We start from the raw sequence: 21,905 nt of genomic DNA, 5'->3' as shown, positions 1-21,905 counted from the left end.
GTTCTTTTCCGATGTTTCCATCCACCAGGAGATACAGCTGTCCGGATTTCCAGATATCGCATACAAGCCCAGATGAACATACAACGATGCAGATGGATACGTGCAATAAAGGTACTATAAATAAACAAGAGACACACAAAATTAAAATCCAGAAACAAGGGATAAAATACGGACCCGCTACTATAGAACTATAAAAAAGGCGCAAAGCTTAACTGCTCATTAAGCCCATGTGGGGCCATGGTGCCAAGTACATTTATCCATCGGCATTCCACTTGTGCTAATTTTTTCTTCAAATCACCTCCTCTGATACCCCCCCTAACATGATCGATCCCAAAGACTTTTAACTCCTTAGGGTTACATCCGTGGTACTGCTTGAAGTGTCTAGGTATAGACTTGAGAGGTACATCGTCAGTTGTCTCTTTGGCCACCATAATGTCCCTGATATGCTCACGGGTCCTTATCCTCAATTCCCGTGAGGTCAGTCCGACATAAGATAGGCCACATGTGCATTTGGCCATGTAGACCACAAATGTGGTGCTGCAAGAGATGTAGTCTGTAATTTTGAATTCCTTACCATCAACAGAGGCAAATGACAATGTCCTCACATGATTTCTACATGCCAAGCAGTCCCCACATGGGAAAAAGCCCCATTTCCTTTTTCCATTACCAAAAATAGATGGAGTTTTTTTAACGTAATGGCTTTTGACCAAAATGTCTCGCAGATTTTTCGCCCTCCTTGCCGTCATGAGTGGTTCCTCTGGGAGACATTTGGCCAAAGCAGGTTCTGTTCTTAAGATGGGCCAGTGTCTCCTCAAGATGTTCCTCATCTTTCCCCACTAATGGTTATATGTGGATATATACCTGATTTTCTCACCATCCTTCTTCTTTGTTTTTGGTAATTGTGATAGAAGATCACATCTTTTCTGATTTTTGGCCCGAACATACCCTCTCTTTATGCTCCTGTTACTGTATCCACGCGATCTAAACCTCTCCCCAAGGTCCACAGACTGTTTAGCAAATGCTTCCTCAGTAGAGCATATCCTCCTCATCCTTAAGAACTGCCCTATAGGGATAGCTCCAATTGTGGAGCTGTTATGGGATGAGGAGGCATGCAAAAGTGCATTAACCGAGGTTTCCTTTCTAAAAACATCCGTTCCAATGGAGCCATCCCCCTGAATCTGCAGCATGATGTCAAGAAAGGATATATTCACTCTACCAAAATTATAGGTAAGCCTGATGTTGAGGCTGTTGCGGTTCAAATCCTGCATAAACTGGTGGAGTTGTTCAACGGGCCCCTGCCAAATAAACAAAATATCAATGTACCGATACCACCCCAGTACTTGGGGGGCGGAGTGTGCGTCTCCAAAAATCAATCTCTCCCAATATCCCAAAAACAAATTAGCATACGAAGGCGCACACGCCGCCCCCATCGCAGTGCCGCGATTCTGGAGGTAGTATCGGTCCTTAAAAGTAAAACAATTGTGTGTCAGGATGAACCGCAAGAGCCTCAACACCAGGCCCACCACATCTGAATCAATGCTACTAGATTCCAAAAAGAAAGTCACGGCCTCCATCCCATCATCATGATGGATTGAGGTGTAAAGTGTCTCTATGTCTGCCGTGTGTCTACTAAAAATGTAGCAGCATGTCTCCCCAGTGTCAGACTGGGGTTTTTTTGAGCCCACAAGACGAATGTGAAGGGTCACCCTACAGCTGCAAGAAAATATTTTCTTTTTGGTCTTATGCTCAAGGACCAAGTGTTTTACCATCTGAAATTGCCTGCACTATTACAATATATTTTTATTCCATACGGCAAACAGCAAAATAAAAAAGAAATCTAAAAGGCTGATTCTCTTTTTGTTTAGTGACTTCACATCTGTGAAAATATTGAATCAAAAGTATTCAACAAGTTATACACACTATATAGTCATATAATTAAAAAGTAAAGGCTGTGGAACAGAAATATAAAAAGTTATATATTTTAAAATGTGGAAATTAAGCAGTATAAAAATGAGCCAAGATTTGTTTTTTTTCTAGTAAACACAAGTAAAGCTATACTTATTGTTGTGTTGCTGTAGTCATACCGACCTGGAGAAGGACGTTAAAGTGAACCTGTCAGCAGGATTGTGCACAGTAACCTACACACAGTGTTAGTTCGATGGCGTTATACTGAATGAAATGATACCTTGGTTGATGAAATTTGTCTTGTTGTTTCTTAATCTTTATTTTCAGTTTTGTGGTACTGATATGCTCTAGTCCTAAGACAGGGTTCATGTACGTGGTGCTCTGATTAGGTATTCATAATGCAGACTGCTGACAGGTCACTAATCCCTGGCGATCCCTGAGAGCTGCTACTGCGCAAGCACGAGCAGCATCATCTTTGATGAGGATTTTTATAATCTTTTCTAGCACGATGGCGACGCATGCGCAGTAGCAGCTATCTGATCTCTATACAAACCGATAGCTGCTACTGTGCAGGTGCCCTGGGTGCCATTTACAAAATTATAATTTTTTCCTTGCTCAAGTAAATCTGCAAAAGGGATTAAGTGCACAGTAACCATGCGATTATGCTGCAGCGCAGGAGCCACAGCTGGCACCTGCCTGCTGAAGCTTTTATTTTTTTATTCACTATGTGCTGGTATTCATTATGCAAACTAGGGGGCAGGTCAGTGAGGGATCAGTGACCTGTCAGCAGAATGTATTATGAATATCTAATCAGAACACCACATACATGAACCCAAACTTAGGACACGAGAGTCTCATTAAGGCTTGTTTCACATTTGCGTTAGAATCCGCAGCGTTTAATCTGCATCCGCAAGTGCAGGAAAAAACGCATAGAAACACGTCCAAATGCAGCGTTTTTTAGACGCATGCGGGAACACAAGTGCAACGCCCCAGAGTCCTGGTTGCTGCAGTAATATTATTCTTCCACCAGGGGGAGTGATATTATGACTGATGGCACTAAAGGAGTTCATCTTACCAGGTATCACAAAACACACACTACACTTCACACTCCAGTCCACCAGGGGGAGCCTTGCTCCTATCTATTAGGGCACTCCTCACGGTAGGGTAAAACTGGTGGGTTGGATAGGAAGTCAGTCAGAAGCTGACTGGGCTCTGCCCAGGCAACACCTGTCAGGCAGACAGGGGGAAAGGAGGAACATATGAGCTGCAGACAGAGGGTCCCTGTCAGGGGTGGGATCCTGACAGAGGCCTAGCACGAGACAGAAAGATACGGAGCTGCTCCTGCCCCACGTGCGGCAGCATCCTAAGAAAGGACAAGAAAGGAATTGTATTGTGGAGAGTGAGAAATGAAGTCACAGCACAAGGAGAAAACACTGGGAGGAGTTCTGCCCTGTAAAGGCTGCCTCCTTCCGAGGCGCGTAGCCGGTGGCCGGAACACCGAGGGAGTATTTGACTCTACGCATTACTTCAGAGACCGGCAGGACAGTCAATTCCAAGTTGGCTGCCCGACCTTAATACCTATGAAGACACAGTGGCAAATTGTGGGGGTCGGGGGTGTCTCTAGGGTCCCTATAAACAAGCCTCAGGCCATCAGTCAAACGGGTTTGTCCTATCCATACCATCTGGGGGACAGAGAGGAAGAAGTAACATCTAGAATATCTACAAAGGTTGTGAGGACTATCCCATGGTGCTCAGCAGGGAAGTACTACAACACACAGGCATTAGTAGGAAGGCTACTGATTTCCACCTGAATAAGAGAACTCTGGATTTGCCTTCAGACCGGCTGGACTCTGCCTGCCCTGTGATCTGTACCCTGGACTGTGGATGCTGAAGTCTTCAGTAAAAGGTAAAGAGACTGCACCATTTGTGTCCTCGTTATTCACTGCGCCTTACACCATCACCATCTACACCTCTGGGAAGCCCTGGGGATACACTTCACCTGTGGGAAGGTATACCATCTAGCTGCCATTCCATCACCCCAGCGAACCCCTAAGCAGCGTCGGTCACCCTGACCGAATACCACAGGTGTCGTCACGAACATTCTTCATATAAACTGCTAAACCCCTTTTATTGGATGTCCCTCATAGGGCCACGGGCCGGGTCGGGCCACTGTGACATCCCCAGAACTGAGAAGGACCCGGTACCGAGTACCCCATTGCCCTTACGTTGGGGTGCTCCAAAATCTTGGCGTCACGAACAGGATCTACTTAAGCCTGAAAATCGGGTCACGTGCTCCTAAGAACTGTGCCAGAACTGTATGTGAACAGTGATTTATCTCAAAGACTGTGTATTGCCATTTGCTGCCAAAATTCCCGCCCAAACCGCCACCATTACAGCGCCACGAGGAGCGCAGGAGAAGAAGAAGGGCGTGTCATGGGAGGAGACTACCAAAGTGGCGCCAGAAGTAATGACCGCCCCTTCCGACTACTGCTACGAGATGACGACGTGCCCAGAAGTCAAGAAGGAGCTCCACCCCCAGAAAATGGAGGAGCAGTGTGCATGTGCGGCCGCTGACCTCGAGGCAATGAGGGCGACCAGCGAGTACCTGAACGATGACGGAGTGACCCAGGACTGTCTCAGCCGACCGGAGGCGGACCAGAACCTGCTGCAGCTGGAGGATCTGGGCTCCTTGGATCCGACGGTGGAGGAGCCGAGTCCCCCACTCCAGGATGCGGAGCCGACAGCAGCGAAGAAATGGAAGTCGGAACTGTGCAGGAATACCGCATTGGAAGAACCGTGGTCTGAGCAGCAGCAGATTCCAGTGTCCTCATCAGCAGAGCGGATCGACATCGGTGGAACCACATTAGACGCAAGTACGGGAAACGCCCCTGCCCCACCGACCGATCCTGCTCCGGTGACCGCTCCCCGCCCTGACTAACCAACCACCTGCTGCTGAACTAGTCATGACAGCTCTCGGCACGATGGAAGGGATACTGCCCCCGTTACCGACATCTATGGGTGAACCACTGGATGTGATCTCCGAGAGGGTGATTTGTAAATGGGATGCCCCAAAGTCCAAACTGAATGGATCCAAACAGGAAGGGACCTATATTGCAGTGCTCACCTGGGAGCAGTATAAACAATGTCTAATTTCACACTGGAAACATCGGAAAGAAACAGAACAAAATGACCAACTTAAAGTACAGAAGCCAAAGACCAAACGCGGTAATAAGAACGTGGTGAAGCAAGGAACAGTATTAGCCTTTCACCCGAAAAATGGTTGGGGCTTTATACAGGAGCCGGGACTACCGACCGAAGTCTTTGTAACCAGCTACAACATGGAAGCCCAGTTCCGCAACGGACACCATAACCGAAACTTGAGCAGAGGAGATCATGTAACTTACACCCGCCATTGGAGTGAGCAAGGTTGGTATGCTAAGAATGTTAAGCGATGTGAAGTTACAGTAGCGCAACCTGCTGCCCTGACTAAGACTAACTCTGAACTGACAAATCCTAACACTACCACCACGGTGTGCATCATTTCTACTACTGAACCTGCCACTAAAACTGACATTCGAACCAAGACTCCTAGTGACTTGACCACATTTGAAAGACGAACCAACGACATTGACACCGCATCAGATGAGGACATGGAACCAAAGCTTCCCCGGTCAGGAAGTGTTCATTATCGACTGATGTCTTGCAACCTACTATGAGGATAAACCTCAGAACCATGACAATGTAAATAGTTAACTGTTTCTTTGCTGCTTGGTTATTCTTCTTAAAGGGATCCCTTTGTTTACCCGGGATCCCTGTTGTTTCTAGTTTTGCACAAGTTCATCATTGTTTTACCAAAAGAACTGCTGAATCATGGACGGTGAATGATTTACAAACTGTTGCTGTAAATAGTTTGCACCTTCTTAAAGGTGCTCTCTACTGGTTTTACATAGGAGGCTTTTACAGAGACTGCCTCTTAACAGAAACTGCTGTTAAATTATGCTGTAAAAATAACTGCTTTGCTTCACAGACCTGAAGAAAAACCCGTTGGTGCGGCAGAATTCCGGGTCAGGATTACACGTCTTGTAGCCCACCCAAGACCAACGTTCGGGGGTTCGTAACAAGTCCCTCATATTGCTTCACGTCACCTTTGAACTGACTTGCATATTGCTGATGTGATTATTTTGCGTTACCTCAAAAAGACTTGGAGTTTCCTCTTAAAGGGAATGTTTACTTATTGCACTTGGATAATGTTGCTTTAAAAAGTTAGATAGTCATAATGTTTTACATAGTGATAGTATGTAGCCAAGAACAGTAAAATGTTTGATAAATGTTGGGAGTGAAATGTTTAATGATGTACTTTGAATAAAATTGAGGACAAAAGAAATTGGAAGAAAGATACGGTGAGCCCGTAGTGGGGGGGTGAAACCTGCTCTGCATTTCAATAAAGTGAACCCGTAGGGGTTAGTGAGTCCTCTAGAGAACCTTAGGAAGTGAGTTAAAAGACTTTCCACTTAGAGAAGAATAACGGTTTTAAAGAAAGTGTTAATTTATTGTTGTATATATGCACTTAGTAGATAGAATATCTGTATGGGTAATTGTGTTTCATAGATAGATAATAACTGTTTCCCATTTGCCTTATGCACAATGTAAATATGTTCCTGTTTGCAATTTTCAAGTGTTCTCACCTCCCATAAAGGGAAGCACTGTTAAATTAATTTGTTTTATAGCATTCCAAAATTGTTGCATGTCTTTTGCTAACCTGTAATTGGTGTTTTCTTTTCCCAGTCCGGGAGTACTGGATTTAACGGGGGGGAGTGCAGCGCCCCAGAGTCCTGGTTGCTGCAGTAATATTATTCTTCCACCAGGGGAGTGATATTATGACTGATGGCTCTAAAGGAGTTCATCTTACCAGGTATCACAAAACACACACTACACTTCACACTCCAGTCCACCAGGGGAAGCCTTGCTCCTATCTATTAGGGCACTCCTCACGGTAGGGTAAAACTGGTGGGTTGGATAGGAAGTCAGTCAGAAGCTGACTGGGCTCTGCCCAGGCAACACCTGTCAAGCAGACAGGGGGAAAGGAGGAACATCTGAGCTGCAGACAGAGGGTCCCTGTCAGGGGTGGGATCCTGACAGAGGCCTAGCACGAGACAGAAAGATACGGAGCTGCGCCTTCCCCACGTGCGGCAGCATCCTAAGAAAGGACAAGAAAGGAATTGTATTGTGGAGAGTGAGAAACGAAGTCACAGCACAAGGAGAAAACACCGGGAGGAGTTCTGCCCTGTAAAGGCTGCCTCCTTCCGAGGTGCGTAGCTGGTGGCCGGAACACCAAGGGAGTAATTGACTCTACGCATTACTTCAGAGACCGGCAGGACAGTCAATTCCAAGTTGGCTGCCCGACCTTAATACCTATGAAGACACAGTGGCAAATTGTGGGGGTCGGGGCGTCTCTAGGGTCCCTATAAACAAGCCTCAGGCCATCAGTCAAACGGGTTTGTCCTATCCATACCATCTGGGGGACAGAGAGGAAGAAGTAACATCTAGAATATCTACAAAGGTTGTGAGGACTATCCCATGGTGCTCAGCAGGGAAGTACTACAACACACAGGTGCTAGTAGGAAGGCTACTGATTTCCACCTGGATAAGAGAACTCTGGATTTGCCTTCAGACCGGCCGGACTCTGCCTGCCGTGTGATCTGTACCCTGGACTGTGGATGCTGAAGTCTTCAGTAAAAGGTAAAGAGACTGCACCATTTGTGTCCTCGTTATTCACTGCGCCTTACACCATCACCATCTACACCTCTGGGAAGCCCTGGGGATACACTTCACCTGTGGGAAGGTATACCATCTAGCTGCCATTCCATCACCCCAGCGGACCCCTAAGCAGCGTCGGTCACCCTGACCGAATACCACAGGTGGCGTCACAAACATTCTTCATATAAACTGCTAAACCCCTTTTATTGGACGTTCCTCATAGGGCCATGGGCCGGGTCGGGCCACCGTGACATCCCCAGAACTGAGAAGGACCCGGTACCGAGTACCCCATTGCCCTTACGTGGGGGCGCTCCAAATAAAAAAAACGCCGCGTTTGCACGCTTCTCAATGCGTTTTTTCCTGAGTTTGCGTTTTTGGTGCGCATGGTGACAAATTTTACAGGAGAAAAATCTAGATAACCAGAAACCGTCAATGGGACTACAGAGGGTGTGTATTATGGGTTATCTTTATATAGACCCTTGAACAGCTGAAATCTTCAGATTTTTCTCCTGTATCCTGTGTCATAATTGGATCATCGCATGGAGAGCTTTTATTTCAACCTGGATTTAAGCATCAAGCTGTTTCTTGCCTGTGCATTTGCTTGGGAGCAAGACAGAAATTGCGAAAGATTGAGAAGGAGACGGCGTAGGCGTTTTTGGAGACACCCCATTATTGAACTACGTGAGAGCCGTGGAGCCTATCACACGCTGTATGGCGAGCTTAATACGAACCCGGACAAATTCCCTGAATATACAAGGATGTCGCAAGACTCGTTCCGGGATTTGCTTGCTCGCGTCCAAGGACCCATAAGGAGACAGGACACCCAGCTCTGTAGAGCGATTCCACCAGAGGAACGTCTGCTGGTTACATTAAGGTACGTAACAAATCTAAACCAATGGCAGTGCAAATTTTGGGTGTTCTGACTTGTATATTTTTGGTATTTTCCTTTCTGTCTTTAGCATAACATAGTAACATAGTAACATAGTAACATAGTTAGTAAGGCCGAAAAAAGACATTTGTCCATCCAGTTCAGCCTATATTCCATCATAATAAATCCCCAGATCTACATCCTTCTACAGAACCTAATAATTGTATGATACAATATTGTTCTGCTCCAGGAAGACATCCAGGCCTCTCTTGAACCCCTCGACTGAGTTCGCCATCACCACCTCCTCAGGCAAGCAATTCCAGATTCTCACTGCCCTAACAGTAAAGAATCCTCTTCTATGTTGGTGGAAAAACCTTCTCTCCTCCAGACGCAAAGAATGCCCCCTTGTGCCCGTCACCTTCCTTGGTATAAACAGATCCTCAGCGAGATATTTGTATTGTCCCCTTATATACTTATACATGGTTATTAGATCGCCCCTCAGTCGTCTTTTTTCTAGACTAAATAATCCTAATTTCGCTAATCTATCTGGGTATTGTAGTTCTCCCATCCCCTTTATTAACTTTGTTGCCCTCCTTTGTACTCTCTCTAGTTCCATTATATCCTTCCTGAGCACCGGTGCCCAAAACTGGACACAGTACTCCATGTGCGGTCTAACTAGGGTTTTGTACAGAGGCAGTATAATGCTCTCATCATGTGTATCCAGACCTCTTTTAATGCACCCCATGATCCTGTTTGCCTTGGCAGCTGCTGCCTGGCACTGGCTGCTCCAGGTAAGTTTATCATTAACTAGGATCCCCAAGTCCTTCTCCCTGTCAGATTTACCCAGTGGTTTCCCGTTCAGTGTGTAATGGTGATATTGATTCCTTCTTCCCATGTGTATAACCTTACATTTATCATTGTTAAACCTCATCTGCCACCTTTCAGCCCAAGTTTCCAACTTATCCAGATCCATCTGTAGCAGAATACTATCTTCTCTTGTATTAACTGCTTTACATAGTTTTGTATCATCTGCAAATATCAATATTTTACTGTGTAAACCTTCTACCAGATCATTAATGAATATGTTGAAGAGAACAGGTCCCAATACCGACCCCTGCGGTACCCCACTGGTCACAGCGACCCAGTTAGAGACTATACCATTTATAACCACCCTCTGCTTTCTATCACTAAGCCAGTTACTAACCCATTTACACACATTTTCCCCCAGACCAAGCATTCTCATTTTGTGTACCAACCTCTTGTGCGGCACGGTATCAAAAGCTTTGGAAAAATCGAGATATACCACGTCCAATGACTCACCGTGGTCCAACCTATAGCTTACCTCTTCATAAAAACTGATTAGATTGGTTTGACAGGAGCGATTTCTCATAAACCCATGCTGATATGGAGTTAAACAGTTATTCTCATTGAGATAATCCAGAATAACATCCTTCAGAAACCCTTCAAATATTTTACCAACCGTAGAGGTTAGACTTACTGGCCTATAATTTCCAGGTTCACTTTTAGAGCCCTTTTTGAATATTGGCACCACATTTGCTATGCGCCAGTCCTGCGGAACAGACCCCGTCGCTATAGAGTCCCTAAAAATAAGAAATAATGGTTTATCTATTACATTACTTAGTTCTCTTAGTACTCGTGGGTGTATGCCATCCGGACCCGGAGATTTATCTATTTTAATCTTATTTAGCCGGTTTCGCACCTCTTCTTGGGTTAGATATAACAACACCATAAATTGAATAGATTGTAATTTTTTTTTTTTCTTCCAGATTTCTGGCAACCGGAGAGAGTTTATCATCCTTCCACTTCCAATACCGGCTTGGAATATCCACCCTGTCCGGAATAGTTGCGGACACTTGCCGGGCTTTGTGGAATGTACTTCGGGATGAGTTTATACCCCTACCCACCTTGGACATGTGGACTGAAATTGCGGAAAAATTCTGGAGTGTGTGTGATTTCCCCAACTGTTTGGGAGCGGTGGATGGAAAGCACATCCGCATTATCAAACCAGCCAGAACAGGATCGGAGTACTTAAATTATAAAAAATATTTTTCTGTTGTGCTCATGGCAATAGCCGATGCGGACTGTCGCTTCATCGCCGTGGACATTGGAGCTTTTGGCCGTGGCAACGATTCTCAGACTTTTAAGAACTCTGATATGGGCCGCCATGTGTATGGCCAAAATTTTAATTTTCCACGGCCACGACCGCTCCCCAACACTCACGGTCCACCAATGCCATTTGTTATGGTTGGTGATGAGGCCTTTCAGATGTGTGAAAACCTACTAAAGCCATATTCCAGTCGGGACTTGAACCACATTAAATTGATTTTTAACTACAGACTGACCAGGGCACGAAGAACAGTAGAGTGTACCTTTGGGATTCTAGTCTCAAAATGGTGCATTCTTGCATCAGCCATTAATCTAAAAATGGAGACCGACGATGGGGTGGTCAAAGCCTGCGTGGTTCTGCACAATTACATAATGGCTAAGGAGTGGCCCAACATTGAACTGGATGAACCAGTTGCACACCCACTGCCCAATTGCCAACATCACCCGCTGCGGTCAACAGCTGAAGTTGGCCACATGCGGGACCAATTTGCTGCCTTTTTTGATTCGGATATTGGGCATGTGTCATGGCAGGACAATGTTGTGTAAATGTCCTGTTGGGATTTTATCTGTACCAGTTATTTTCTAAAATGTTACTAATATTTCTCGTTAATAAACTTTATTTTTTGGTGTCTTGACCGTGTCTCCTATGTCCTCTACAAACCAAGGCTGTCCTCACACTAGCTGTATTTGGTCTGTATTTCATATCAGTATTTGTAATCTAAAACCAGGAGTGGGTGATAATAGCTGAGGTGCTAGATATGTTATTATTATAATTTTCCTCTAATTGTTCCAATCCTTGTTTTGACTTACACATACTGGTATAAAATACTGACCACATAATGTTAATGTGATGGCAGCCATGTTGTTTTAAAGGTTGTTGACGTCATTGCATCCAGATTCTGTTCTGCAGTATCCATTGGACACAGACTGAAGAGACAATGACTGTCATACAAAACAGATCTATACTCATCAAGTCAGGTGTCAGAAATAATGAATTCATGATGCACATATAACAGCCTCATGAATTCACTATTTCTGACACATGTATAGGTGAGCATAGATATGCCGTGTATAACCGCCATCATCCCTTCACTTTGTGTGAAATTGATTACGTACACAGAAGAGAAAATGGAGGTTATACAAGGCAGTTCTATACTCACCAGGTCAGCTGTCCTAACTAAAGAGTTTGTGGACACCTGACCTGTTGAGTATAGTTCTGCATTTTATTTCCGCCATTTTCTCTTCACTCTGCAACACTAGTCACAGTCTAGCAGAAGGAAGAGATTATGGAGATAATACAAGTATTAATTTTTTGGCCCACCTCATATCTCTATACTAAAGACACACAAAGCTGCAGTCTTTTATTTGCTAACTACTGTAGCTATGATGTGGCCAAAAAATTAAGTGTTCGGCGCACGGTGTGTGTTGACGGCGGCGAAATACACAAGTAAACCACACATAATTAGGGGCAATAAACAATATTATTTATTTTGTTATACACAAAATTTTTATTTACTGCACCTGCTTGGGGTAGAGTGATGTAAACGGGGGGTGTGAAGCTGTGAGGCCTGGCTAACTGTGGACGACGCAGAGGTGGCAGGAGAAGGGGCAATGAAACTTGTGGGGTCTGGTAGTTCGGGGATAGGGCTTGACACATGAGAGGCTTGCGATGCACTGGAAGGGTGAGACAAACCTGACATTACAGACACACTAGGAGGTGAAGGGGAGGAATACTAAGAGTCCACTGTTTTTTTTTTTTTTTTTTCGTTTCTCGGATTGCCGGGTTCTGGGAAGCATCGGTGGGCTCATATGTCATGGCATGGTCATGGTGGGTGACCTGTCAGGGTCAGGCTGCACTGTGCCAGAGTCCATAGTGCTCGTAGAGCGTGCAGCCATGCCAGAGTCCATTGTGCTCGTGGAGCATGCAGCCATGCCAGAGTCCATAGTGCTCGTAGAGCGTGCAGCCATGCCAGAGTCCATAGTGCTCGTAGAGCATGCAGCCATGCCAGAGTCCACAGTGCTCGTAGAGCATGCAGCCATACCAGAGACCATAGTGCTTATAGAGCGTAAGGCCATGCCAGAGTCCATAGTGCTCATAGAGCGTAAGGCCATGCCAGAGTCCATAGTGCTCGTAGAGCATGCAGCCATGCCAGAGTCCATAGTGCTCATAGAGCGTGCAGCCATGCCAGAGTCCATAGTGCTCGTAGAGTGGAAGGCCATGCCAGAGTCCATAGTGTGTAATAATTATAGGGGATAATTCAGGAGACTCTTTGCGTGGAACAAGACAACTACAGGACACAGTTTTATAAGTGGTAAAGTCTATATTATCACACGGTGATTCAAACAGGTGCAGAGAGAAACTCAAGTCCACAACACTTGGTGCAAATATCAAATGCAGCTCAGCAGTCTATAGGAAACTTCAGAGGAAAATGCAACCACGCAGAAAGTCTATGAAGCACAATTATCCTTGAGGATACTTGACACGAATAAGTCCTTGCTTAGTCCACAACACAGATAGATATGCTTATAAGGCAGTTCAAATAATATCTTAGCTCAACCAGGGAGGTCTGGGTAATAGTCTCAGGTTCTTGCAGAGCAGAAACAGCTTACACGTCCAGCAAATGCAGATGGAAGCAAACACGAGCAGCAGATGAAGGAGGATTACTGGAACTGGTGTATGCAGCAGGAACTCAGAGCAAAGTAGCAGGATAACCCCACAGGTTCACAGGAGCAGGTATATAGCCAGGGAGTCACCAGAGGTCAGGAGCTGGATGCAAGGCAGAATACTCTAGCACAGACTGAAGGCTGGGGTGGAGTTTTATAGCAGGAAGACACAGTGCACATGAGACCAAAGACGCCATCTTGGAAAAGGGCAGTAATGCACAAAAGGTAATAAAAAATGTTCAGAGTCCTGACATTACTCCCTCCTTAGAAGCGGCCTCATGACGATCCTGGACCTGGTTTCTCAGGGAATCTCTGATGAAAACGAGAAATCTTCTGTTGGGCATTGATGTTTTCCACAGGTTCCCGAGAGTCTTCCTCAGGGGGATATCCCTGCCATCTTATCAGATATTGGAGCCGATTCCTGCGAATCCTGGAATCAACAATTTCCTCCACCACAAATTGTTCTTGCCCATCAATCACCACAGGCTGCGGAGGTGGCACAACACGTCCCTGGAAGGTATTAGGAGATACAGGCTTTAGTAAAGATACATGAAAAACTGGGTGTACCTTCATAGTCCTAGGCAGCTTCAGCCGGCAGGCCACAGAGCTCACAATACTGTTGATCTTGAAAGGGCCAATGAATTTCTGTCCAAGTTTTTGTGAAGGAATGTTTAACTTCAGATTCTTAGTTGCTAACCACACGGAATCTCCTACCTTGAACATGGGTGCAGGTTTACGGAATCTACCAGCCGATCTCTTATAACGTTCTTGAGCTGTGGTCAGAGATTCCTTCAGAACCTCTAGATTTTGCCTCATCGCATTGCCTTTCCTCCACTGCTGGAACCGGAGAATTAATTGGAGACCTAGGTAAGATACACGGATGATAACCCAGATTGGCAAACAAAGGTGTAAATTTAGTGGAGGCGCTCTGAGAATTGTTATATGAAAATTCAGCTAACGGCAGCAACTCCAACCAATCATCCTGGAGATGGCTGACATAGGATCTTAGATATTGTTCCAGCGTCTGGTTGGTACGCTCAGTCTGACCATTTGTCTGGGGATGGTAAGCGGAAGAGAGACAGACATTAATATTGAGTGCAGAGCAAAACCCCTTCCAGAATCTTGAAGTGAACTGCACTCCACGGTCAGAGATGATCTTATCCGGAACCCCATGCAACCGAAAGACATTCTGTATAGCCAAGTTCACTGTATCTTTAGCTGAGGGGAGGCCGGTGCACGGAACAAAATGAGCAGCTTTAGTCAGGCGATCAACTACCACCATGATTGTATTCATGCCCCCCGATGTAGGCAGCTCCACAATAAAGTCCATTGATATAGACCCCCAAGGGCGGGACGGAACAGGTAATGGTTGTAGAAGACCCGTAGGTGCCACATGAGGAGTCTTGTAACGAGCACATACCTCGCAAGAGAGAACATAGTCCTTGGTATCCTTCAGGCAAGTTGGCCACCAGAAGAATCGGCTCAGGAACTCTTGTGTCTTCTGTACCCCCCTGTGACCAGCCAACTTGGAGTCATGTACCAACTTGAGGATCTGCAGATGGACGACCTCAGGGACATAGATACGTCGATCTCTGAACCACATGCCACCCTTAAAGACAAGATTAATATCCACAGGTGGGTTGGCCAGAAATACATCACCGTCATAGGCCTCCCTGCACTCCTTCCACAAGTCTGATCGTGGATGAAATTGGCATCAGATAGAATGGTCTTGGACGGGGCTCCAGGTACGGAATCCGCAGCATGGATTCGGGATAAAGCATCAGCCTTCCCATTACGAGAACCTGGACGGTATGAGATAACAAAGTTAATTAAATTGATTTAAAAATAAGTTCCAACGAGCCTGATGAGGAGAAAGACATCTAGCGGATCTAAGGAGCTCTAAATTGCGATGGTCAGTTAGCAATATGATCTGTTGTGCAGCTCCTTGCAGATGATGCCTCCATACTTTGAAAGCCGCAATAATAGCCAGCAATTCCTTGTCTCCCACGTCGTAATTCTTCTCTGCTGAGGTTAGTCTACGGGAAAAGAAAGCACAAGGATGTAGCAGACCCTTCTCTCCAGTTCTTTGGGAGAGAATAGCCCCCAAAGCATTATCAGAAGCGTCCACCTCCACAATGAAAGAAAGTGTTGGATCTGGGTGTATCAACAGCGGTGCTGATGTGAAACAGATCTTAAGCCGATCAAAAGCTTCTTGAGCCTGTGATGACCACTTAAAGGGCTTTTCCTTCTTTGTCAAGGAAGTAATGGGACGGACAATATCAGAAAAATTTCGAATGAAGCGTCTGTAGAAATTTGCAAAACCAATAAAACGTTGGACCTCTTTAACGTTCTTGGGTACCGGTCAGTCAAGGATAGCCTGAATCTTACCAGATTCCATATTCAGTCCCTGGGGAGAGATGATATACCCTAAGAACTGTATCTCAGAATGATGGAACTCGCATTTCTCTGGCTTAATATATAGATGGTTCTCTTTCAGACGTCTTAAAACAGTTTTGACATATTCTTCATGTTCCTGTAGATAGTCAGAAAAGATTAGTATATCTTCCAAATAGATCACTAAAAACTGGTCCAACAAATCTCTGAAAATGTCATTAGCAAGGTGTTGAAAGGTTGCAGTGGCATTACAAAGCCCGAAGGGCATCACAAGAGATTCAAAGTGTTCATGACGGCATCCGAATGCTGTCTTCCACTAATCCCCTGGACGAATACGCACCAAATTATAAGCTCCACGAAGATCCAGTTTAGAGAACACCTTAGCATGGCGGACTCTTTCCAGTAATTCGGGAATCAGAGGCAAAGGGTAATGGTTTCGTACGGTTACCCTATTGAGTTCCCGATAGTCAACACAGGGTCTCAGGGTCCCATCCTTCTTCTTTACAAAAAAGATAGGTGCCCCTGCTGGTGAGGAAGAAGGACGTATGAAGCCTTTGGCCAGATTTTCATCAATATACTCCTTTAAGGCTTGAAGCTCAGGTGCCGCCAAAGGGTATACGTTACCAAAAGGAATAGCTGCCCCAGGAAGCAACTCAATGGGACAGTCATAATGCCTGTGTGGAGGAAGCTGATCTGCATTCTTCTTGTCACAGATGTCAGAGAACTCTTTATATGCTGGAGGTAAAGAAAATACCTGTACATGTGGTTCCGTAGCCGTGGACTCAGGGACAGCTTCTGTTAACGCTGAGTTGCTCCTTGTTGGAAAGATAATCTCCTTGGTCTCCCAGTTGATAATTGGGTTCTGAGAACGCAACCAAGGAATGCCTAAAATCACAGGAAAATGAGAAGAAATTAGCAAGAAAGAAAGTTGCTCCTGATGATTAGGCTCCAACAAAATTTCAAGGGGTTCGGTCTCCTGATCCACAGGCCCAGAGATTAAAGGTGACCCATCCACTGTTTCCATGGTAATTGGAGAGGCTCTTTGATGAATTTCAATACCATCTTCCTTGGCAAATGTGATATCCATGAAATTGCCACCTGCACCAGAGTCAATCATAGCTGCACTGGAAATCCACTGTCCTGAACACAGGATCTTAATAGGGAGAGAACAGTGAGAGTTCTTTTCCTTAAGCGCCTTGGGTGTAGAAGTCATAGAAAGTGAATGGAATACAGCGTTTAAAGGCAGGCTACATTCAGAGATGTCAGATTCATTATCACAGTTGTCATACTCCCCTACTGCTGCTAGCACCTTGTTAGGCCGTCTAGGACACTTAGGACAATTGATCAAGAAGTGGTCAGAGTGGCCGCAGTAGAAACATAGACTTTCACGAAGGCGATGCTCCTGGCGCTCATTGATCTCGCGCCTCTGAACGGAATCAATTTGCATGGGCACCTCCTCCACCTCCTGAGATGTTTTACCTGCAAGCTCTTTGGAAGGAAGGGAAAAGTTAGAAATACGGTTATATGCAGCAAACTTCTCCTGCCTATGCTCAGTAAGGCGAATGTCAATGCGCACACAATGCTGTATAAATGTCTCTAGCACTTGTGGTGACTCAGAGCGAGCTAGTTCATCTTTTACAATACTAGACAGACCCCTTTTAACCCCTTCCCGACCCATGACGCCACGTAGGCGTCATGAAAGTCGGTGCCAATCTGACCCATGACGCCTATGTGGCGTCATGGCGGGAATGCTTCCCTGCGGGTCCGGTGACCGGGGTCATTCAAATGTCACCAGACCCGCAGGTGCAGGGGGACCTGTACTTCACCCCAGGGGGGGGTGGCTTTGCCCCCCCGGGTCTACGATCGCTCCTGGTGACCTTTTTTTAACCCCCTCCAGCTCTGCTTGGAGCTAGCGTCCATGTGACGCTTGCACTCCAATCAGATGTTGAGGGGCGGAGAAAAACAGTGTCTGCCTCGCTCCTCAGCTTCATCCCATCCGTGGAAGCTGAGGAGCGAGGTGCCCGACTGCTCACCTGCCCCCCCAGACACCACGATCGCTGCCGTCGCTGCTGCATACCGCTTCAGAGCACCGCCGCTGCCACTACTGCCGCCTCCCCCACTGCTACCGCCAGCACCACCACTGCTGCTGAGGACAGGTACCTCCCCTCTCCTGTCCTCCACTCCCCCCAACCTCCTCTCCCTCCCCCCTGCCCCCCTGATCACCCCCTGCTCCGTTTGATCACCCCCCCCCTGCCCCATTTATCACCTGCTGCTGCTCTACTTTCTTTTCTCCTACCGCCCCCCTGCGTCTGTCAGCCCCTCCTCCCCTGGTGATCACCCTCTTCAGTGATCACCGCTAATCACCCCCTGCCCCCCCTGTACACCCCCTGCCCCCCCTGATCACCCCCTGCCCCCCCGTCCACCTGATCACCCCTCTGCCCCCCTTCATCACCTGCTGCTGCTGCGTTTTCATCTCTCCTACCGCCCCCTGCATCTGTCAGCCCCTCCTCACCTGGTGATCACCCTCTTCAGTGATCACCGCTAATCACCCCCTGCCCCCCCTGTTCACCCCCTGCCCCCCCTAATCACCCCCTGCCCCCCCCCATCCACCTGATCACCCCTCTGCCCCCTTCATCACCTGCTGCTGCTGCGTTTTCATCTCTCCTACCGCCCCCTGCGTCTGTCAGCCCCTCCTCCCCTGGTGATCACCCTCTTCAGTGATCACCGCTAATCACCCCCTGCCTCCCCTGATCACCCCCTGATCACCCCCTGCCCCCCCTGATCACCCCCTGCCCCCCCTGATCACCTGCTGCTGCCAGCTTCATCTCCATCTGACGCTGCATCTCCTCAGCCCCCTCCTGTCCCACCGCGCCTGACAGCCCCCCGCGCCTGACAGCCCCCCCATGCCTGACAGCCCCCCCGTGCCTGACAGCCCCCCCGCGCGCCTGACAGCTCCCCGCACCTGATAGCCTCCTCCTGCAGAAGAGTTTCACCAAACACTCGCACATACACACGCAACACTATAATAAAGTTTAGATTTTTTTTACACACGCACACACACCACACACACAATGTCCCGCTCATCCCAGTCATCCCAGTCACAAAGGCTGTACTGAGGAGGCATATTCCTTTCTTGCCTCCGAAGCTGATAGTGAGGAAGAGGACCCCACTTTTCTGTATTCCTCCCACTCTTCCTCCTCCAGTGACACGGACTCGCCACCACCAAGAAGTCGCAGGACGAGAAATCGTCCGGAGCCCAGGGGAGGAGAGCCGGAGCCCAGGGGAGAAGACACACAGCCAAGGGTAAGTAACCCCCAACCTAGGGCTAGTCACGCCCAACCTAGCACTAGTGCCCCCACCTGGACCCCCGTCCCTGAAAATTTTGCTCCACGGATTCCTGATTTCATTCCCCAATCAGGAATCCAATTTGAGACTGCCAACCTCAGGGAAATAGACTTTTTCAAAGTCTTTTTTTCGGAGTCAATTGTCAGTCTCATGGTGGAGCAAACAAACTTATATGCCCTGCAATTTTTTGCCCAAAACCCAAGTTCATCATTTACTACTTGGAATCCCGTTGACTCCGTAGAAATGATGAAATATTGGGGACTGGTCCTTCACATGGGGATTGTGAAGAAACCAGAAATTCGCCAATACTGGAGTACTGATATTTTATATCAAACTCCAATATATGGCATGGTTATGAATCTCAAACGTTTTGAGGCGATTCATAAATTTCTTCATTTTAGGGACAACACGGACATCCTTCCCCGCGATGACCCGAATTTTGATAGACTGTTCAAAATTCGGCCGGTCATCGAACACTTCAGCAACAAGTTTGCTGAAGTGTACATTCCCCAAAGGGAAATTTGTGTGGATGAATCCCTCATCCACTTAAAAGGGCGGCTTCAGTTCCGTCAGTACCTGCCAAGCAAAAGGGCGAGGTACGGGATTAAGCTCTATAAGATCTGTGAGAGTACCTCAGGGTACACTCTCAGCTTTAGGGCTTGTTTCCATTTGCGAGAAACACGTCCGTGTCTCGCATGTGGAAACCAAGCTCTGGTGCCGGCACTTGGGAGCGGAGCTGTGCAGCCGCATAGCAACACATGGAGCCGCACGCTCCGCTCTGGAGTGCCGGCGCCAGAGCTTGGTTTCCACATGCGAGACACGGACGTGTTTCTCGCAAATGGAAACAAGCCCTTGGAGTTTATCAAGGAAAGGACAGCAGTATCCAGCCCCAAGAATGTCCACCCGCTCTGGGGGTGAGTGGGAAAATAGTGTGGGATTTGGTCCACCCACTGCTTGATAAAGGTTACCATCTGTACGTTGATAACTTTTAAACAAGCATCCCACTCTTTCAATCCCTCTCTGCCAGAGCTACCGTCGCTTGCGGTACTGTGCGCAGAAACAAGAGGGGTCTCCCTTTGTCACTAATTGAGCAGGCTCTCCCAAAGGGTGAGAGCCGGGCCCAATGTAGAGGCAACATGCTTGCGGTCAAGTTCAAAGACAAAAGGGACGTCTTTTTCTTAACCACAATCCATGGTCCCGGCACCACGGCCACCACCGTTCGAGGTACCCCAGCACAGGTCCACAAACCGGACTGTGCCCTGGGGTACAACAAACACATGGGGGGAGTTGATCTTTCTGATCAAGTCCTCCAGCCCTATAGTGCCATGCGGAAGACGAAGGTGTGGTATAAAAAACTGGCTGTGCACATCGTACAAATGGCACTGTATAACGCATACGTGCTATCATGATGTGCAGGTCAGACCAACACCTTCCTTCAGTTCCAGGAGGCGGTGATAAAGGCCCTGATTGGAGGCGTGGAAGGAGCGGGCCCCAGCACCCCTGGAACTCAAGGATCCCGTATGGTACCAGGGCAACATTTTCCCTGTGAGGGGAGAGCAAAAAAAAGGTGCCGGGTGTGCTATAAAAGGGGGATAAGAAGGGAAACTCGTTTCCAATGTGAAACGTGTCCCGACAAACCTGCACTGTGTTTGAATGAATGCTTCAGAATTCATCACACGTCCGTGGACTAGCCACATCCTGATATTCCAGTACAGAACTCACCCACACCAGGCTGATATACACAACACCACACACACACACCAACCTGACGCACACTACACCACACCCCAACCTGACATACACTACACCACACACACCAACCTGACGTAGTGTGTCAGGTTGGTGTGTGTGGTGTAGTGTATGTCAGGTTGGGGTGTGGTGTAGTGTACGTCAGGTTGGTGTGTGTGTGTGGTGTACACTACACCACACACACCAACCTGACATACACTACACCACACCCCAACCTGACATACACTACACCACACACACCAACCTGACGTAGTGTGTCAGGTTGGTGTGTGTGGCGTAGTGTACATCAGGTTGGTGTGTGATGTGGTATAGTGTACGTCAGGTTGGTGTGTGTGTGTGTGTGGTGTACACTACACCACACACACCAACCTGACGTACACTACACCACACCCCAACCTGACATACACTACACCACACACACCAACCTGACGTAGTGTGTCAGGTTGGTGTGTGCGGCGTAGTGTACATCAGGTTGGTGTGTGGTGTGGTATAGTGTACGTCAGGTTGGTGTGTGTGTGTGGTGTACACTACACCACACACACCAACCTGACATACACTACACCACACCCCAACCTGACATACACTACACCACACACACCAACCTGACGTAGTGTGTCAGGTTGGTGTGTGCGGCGTAGTGTACATCAGGTTGGTGTGTGGTGTGGTATAGTGTACGTCAGGTTGGTGTGTGTGTGGTGTACACTGCACCACACACACCAACCTGACACACACTACACCACACCCCAACCTGACATACACTACACCACACACACCAACCTGACGTAGTGTGTCAGGTTGGTGTGTGCGGCGTAGTGTACATCAGGTTGGTGTGTGGTGTGGTATAGTGTACGTCAGGTTGGTGTGTGTGTGTGGTGTACACTACACCACACACACCAACCTGACATACACTACACCACACCCCAACCTGACATACACTACACCACACACACCAACCTGACGTAGTGTGTCAGGTTGGTGTGTGCGGCGTAGTGTACATCAGGTTGGTGTGTGGTGTGGTATAGTGTACGTCAGGTTGGTGTGTGTGTGGTGTACACTGCACCACACACACCAACCTGACACACACTACACCACACCC

The 21,905-nt window shown here is 47.3% G+C and overlaps 1 protein-coding gene across 1 annotated transcript in view; it reads right to left on the bottom strand.

The window, feature by feature from the left end:
* Positions 1 to 10,038: 10,038 nt before the first annotated feature.
* STAT1 (signal transducer and activator of transcription 1) overlaps positions 10,039 to 21,905 on the bottom strand; it is a 2,295,457-nt gene continuing 2,283,590 nt past the window's right edge. The window contains exon 24 of the mRNA XM_077275645.1: positions 10,039 to 10,131. Coding sequence (XP_077131760.1) covers positions 10,054 to 10,131 — 78 coding nt within the window. The 3' untranslated portion in view covers positions 10,039 to 10,053. The remainder of the gene's footprint in view (positions 10,132 to 21,905) is intronic.

This window comes from Ranitomeya variabilis, chromosome 7 (genome assembly GCF_051348905.1).
Source record: "Ranitomeya variabilis isolate aRanVar5 chromosome 7, aRanVar5.hap1, whole genome shotgun sequence".
Taxonomy (NCBI): domain Eukaryota; kingdom Metazoa; phylum Chordata; class Amphibia; order Anura; family Dendrobatidae; genus Ranitomeya; species Ranitomeya variabilis.
This window is presented reverse-complemented; position numbering and strand designations above follow the sequence as displayed.